This window comes from Austrofundulus limnaeus, unplaced genomic scaffold (genome assembly GCF_001266775.1).
Source record: "Austrofundulus limnaeus strain Quisiro unplaced genomic scaffold, Austrofundulus_limnaeus-1.0 Scaffold791, whole genome shotgun sequence".
Lineage (NCBI taxonomy): Eukaryota > Metazoa > Chordata > Actinopteri > Cyprinodontiformes > Rivulidae > Austrofundulus > Austrofundulus limnaeus.
The window spans coordinates 192,693-196,210 of NW_013953193.1; the positions used below are offsets into that span (position 1 = coordinate 192,693).

The window sequence follows — 3,518 nt, forward strand, 5'->3', positions numbered from 1 at the left end:
CTTTTGGCCAAATAGCCCTGATTTTATCACTCAGATTAAAAATGGCGATTTTTTTTTCTGGGTAGGTCAGAGCTTTCATGGCCAAGCTGAATTATTAAACATCTTTCCAAATGTATGGCGTTCAAGTTTTGTGCGGCTAGCACCTTCCTGTCTCGAGTTACGGCTAAAATGGTCTGTTTTCAAGTGGAGTTCTCTGCAGTGATTGCACATAAACAAACATCCAGTGACTGCAGAGCATAATGCTACCACCACCATGTTCATCAGTTGTTTGAAAGCCTCACCTTGACTGGTTTGAACACACCTGTTTGTTGTTTGCACCAGTTTGACTCTAAAGTCCACATAGTATCTGTTTGAGTCTGACATAAAGTGTCTGAGCCAGGCTTCAGGTGTATAATGGTTGTTTCATTTCTCCAGGTGAACTCTGTGGATGATCTGGGTGTTCTGGAAGGAAACTGGTCAGGAGATTATTCAAATGGAACTTCTCCAACATTATGGAGTGGCAGTGTGGAAATCCTGCAAGAATACTATAAAAACAAAGGTTCCAAGGTGAAGTACGGCCAGTGCTGGGTCTTTGCTGGAGTTTTCACTACAGGTCAGCTAAGAGTTACATTTTTGATTTGTTGTTTGGATTGTTCACGTTTGCAGAAGTGTTTGTTAATACATATCTTATATCTTGTTTTATTTTTGCAGTTTTACGATGYTTGGGTATTCCTGCTCGAACTGTGACCAACTTCAGCTCAGCTCATGATACAGATGTTTCCCTGACAACAGATGTGTACCTGGATGAGAACCTGGCCCCTATAGAGTACCTGAATACAGACTCCATCTGGTTAGTTTCCTCTTGCTTTAATGAAGTGTTATAGTTCTGCAGGACACCTGAAACATTCACTGAACTGTCTTTTTCTGAAGGAACTTCCACGTGTGGAACGACTGCTGGATGGCCCGTCCGGACCTGCCKCCTGGTAACGGAGGCTGGCAGGCAGTGGACGCCACGCCACAGGAAACCAGCCAGGGCATCTATCGCTGTGGTCCCGCCTCCCTCGCTGCCGTCCGTAACGGACATGTCTACCTCAAACATGACTGTGCATTCGTGTTTGCTGAGGTTAGCTTCTGAATATAGATGTTCGATATTAAATTTCAGCTGATATCTATATCCGATATTATTGTTGTTGTTAATTCAATTCGTTTCAGCAGTGGTGGGCAGCGCTAATCCAACAATTATCTCTGCAATTCCTAAAGTTGTTTATGAAAATATTTAGGTTTGCAACTTCAAAAGCACTTACACCATAGAAAACTAGCAGAAGCTAAATTTAAAGCACAATTTCAATTTAACACATACTAGCTGTCAATAATTCATGTACAATAAATGTAMAACWCTACCAACTAGTGGTGTTAGAACTCTTTTACAGCTTAATCTTACAACCTCCGATTGCTGGGGATGTGATTTCCTGAAACAGAACTTTGGCTCCTGGTGTAAAAATGAAAAAGTTGTTGAGGATTGCTAGTTCGGCTGCTTCTTTGTTTTTTTCTTTTGTCTGTTGTAGATTTTTCATTAAAGAAGCATCAATAAAGTAATTTTAAATCTGTTTATTGGAAAACTGATGCGATGCATTCTGGGTACATGACNAAATACCTTTTAGTACATATGTTGTTAAAATAAAATGAACAGTCCAATGATCATTTTACTGATATGTATAAAGACTGCAAAGGCTGAAAAATCTTGAAGTCTGTATGAAATTGGAGGTAGTTTGAGGATTAAATTTTTTATGCTTTTTAAGCTAAAAAAAAGGGGGGGGGGGTCGTATTATACATGAGATCATATTATACACGAATAAATATGGTATTTGTTCTGATCATGTCCCTGTGTGTCTCTGCAGGTGAACAGTGATAAAATCTACTGGCAGAAAAATGTTGACGGTACCTTCAAACAGATTTACAGTGAGAAGCAGACGGTGGGTCACTCCATCAGCACCAAAGCTGTCGGCTCAGAGGAACGCAGCGACATCACACACCTTTACAAATATCCTGAAGGTACAAATCAAAGTGCAGAAGATCAAAATAAAAACTTCAAAACCTCCCATCAGAACTATTTGAACCCTCTCGGGTCTTATGTTTGTTGACTTTCAAGGCTCGGAGGAGGAGCGGATCGCTGTAGAAACAGCCTGTCGCTTCGGCACCAAAGCAGGGAGCTACTCCTCTCCCACAGCAGAGGACGTCTCTGTCAGAGTCCTCATGGAAGGAGAGGGCCCTAAAATGGGAGGAGACGCAGAGCTGAGCATCATGTTGAAAAACGTCAGCTCAGAGCGGCGCCGAGTCATGCTGCACAGCCAGCTGGCCGTCATGTACTACACCGGAGTCCACAAAGCCACGGTCCGACAGGACAAAACGGAAGTGGAGCTGCTGCCTCAGGAGGGTGAGCTGAGCCCACACATGTGGAGCTAAATTGGGTTCATAACTTTTGTTCAAAATAAAAAAAAATTGAAACTGAAAAAAATGTTTAAACTGAAAAATAACTTTGAAACTGAAAAAATATTTGAAACTGAAAAACAATGCATTGCAATCTGGAAGTCTCAAACATCTTGAGTTTCAAAAAAAATTTTCAGTTTCAATTTTTTTTTATTTTGAACAAAAGTTATGACCCCAATTTAGCTCCACCCACACACACATTACAAACACRTTTTTACAAATGCAACAACATCCAGCTCATTCATCCACATCTTGTCTTTATTTTCACAGAGAAGTTGTTGGACTGGGTTTTAGAGTAYAAAGTGTACAAAAACCAGCTGATAGACCAGGCTGCCCTGATGCTGACAGTGTCAGGGAGGGTTCAGGAGACACAGCAGGTTCTGGCCACGCAGTTCAGCTTCCGACTCCGGACCCCCGACCTTCTCATGAAAGTAAGAAACACAGGATATCATCAAACAGAAGAAAGGCAGTATYTGTTTTTCCTAGGAGGTCATTTTGATGTAGCTCAAGAAATCAAAAGAATGAACACAAGAACTGGGAGCTTTCTTCAGCTTTTACTTCAAATCACGTTTTATTTCAGAAAAAAACAATCAGAGTTAACAGCTGAGTGAAACAAACCCCYCCCAAAAAATGTACCACAGAAAAAAAGGCAATTAGGCTGAGTGGTTAGTGCTTTGTTTGTCTGGGTTTGTGTTCTTGAAATTGCCATTTGTGCTGCCATGGTTTTTTATATATTACAGATTATTTGTAAGGGTCATTCAGGGGTCACACCACTCGCTTCAAAATGAACCAAACTAGTCCAGTTTTGTAGTGCTTTGTTTGTGCAGGTTTTTGCCGTTGAAACAATTGTTTGTGCTGCTATAATTGATGAGATATTACACGGTATAATTTCGGACCGTCATGTGACCTGGCCTGTATTGTTTACGTTTGTGACAACTCAATTCAAATTCCTTCTGAGACAAAAAGAGAAATCTTCTTGTGATATGTGCTCTTGTTTTAACTCATTTTATTAGCTTAATTATTTGTGTCCAAATTATTTATTTATTTATTTA

The 3,518-nt window shown here is 40.4% G+C and overlaps 1 protein-coding gene across 1 annotated transcript in view; it reads left to right on the top strand.

Moving 5' to 3' along the window:
- Nucleotides 1–2,897, top strand: part of LOC106532550 (protein-glutamine gamma-glutamyltransferase K) — a gene marked incomplete at its 3' end in the record, with an annotated part of 32,714 nt that extends 29,817 nt beyond the window's left edge. Inside the window, 6 exon segments of the mRNA XM_014028642.1 lie at nucleotides 415–592; nucleotides 691–829; nucleotides 910–1,102; nucleotides 1,878–2,031; nucleotides 2,129–2,413; nucleotides 2,737–2,897. Of these exon segments, the coding sequence (XP_013884096.1) occupies nucleotides 415–592; nucleotides 691–829; nucleotides 910–1,102; nucleotides 1,878–2,031; nucleotides 2,129–2,413; nucleotides 2,737–2,897 (1,110 nt within the window).
- Between the last annotated feature and the right edge of the window lie 621 nt (nucleotides 2,898–3,518).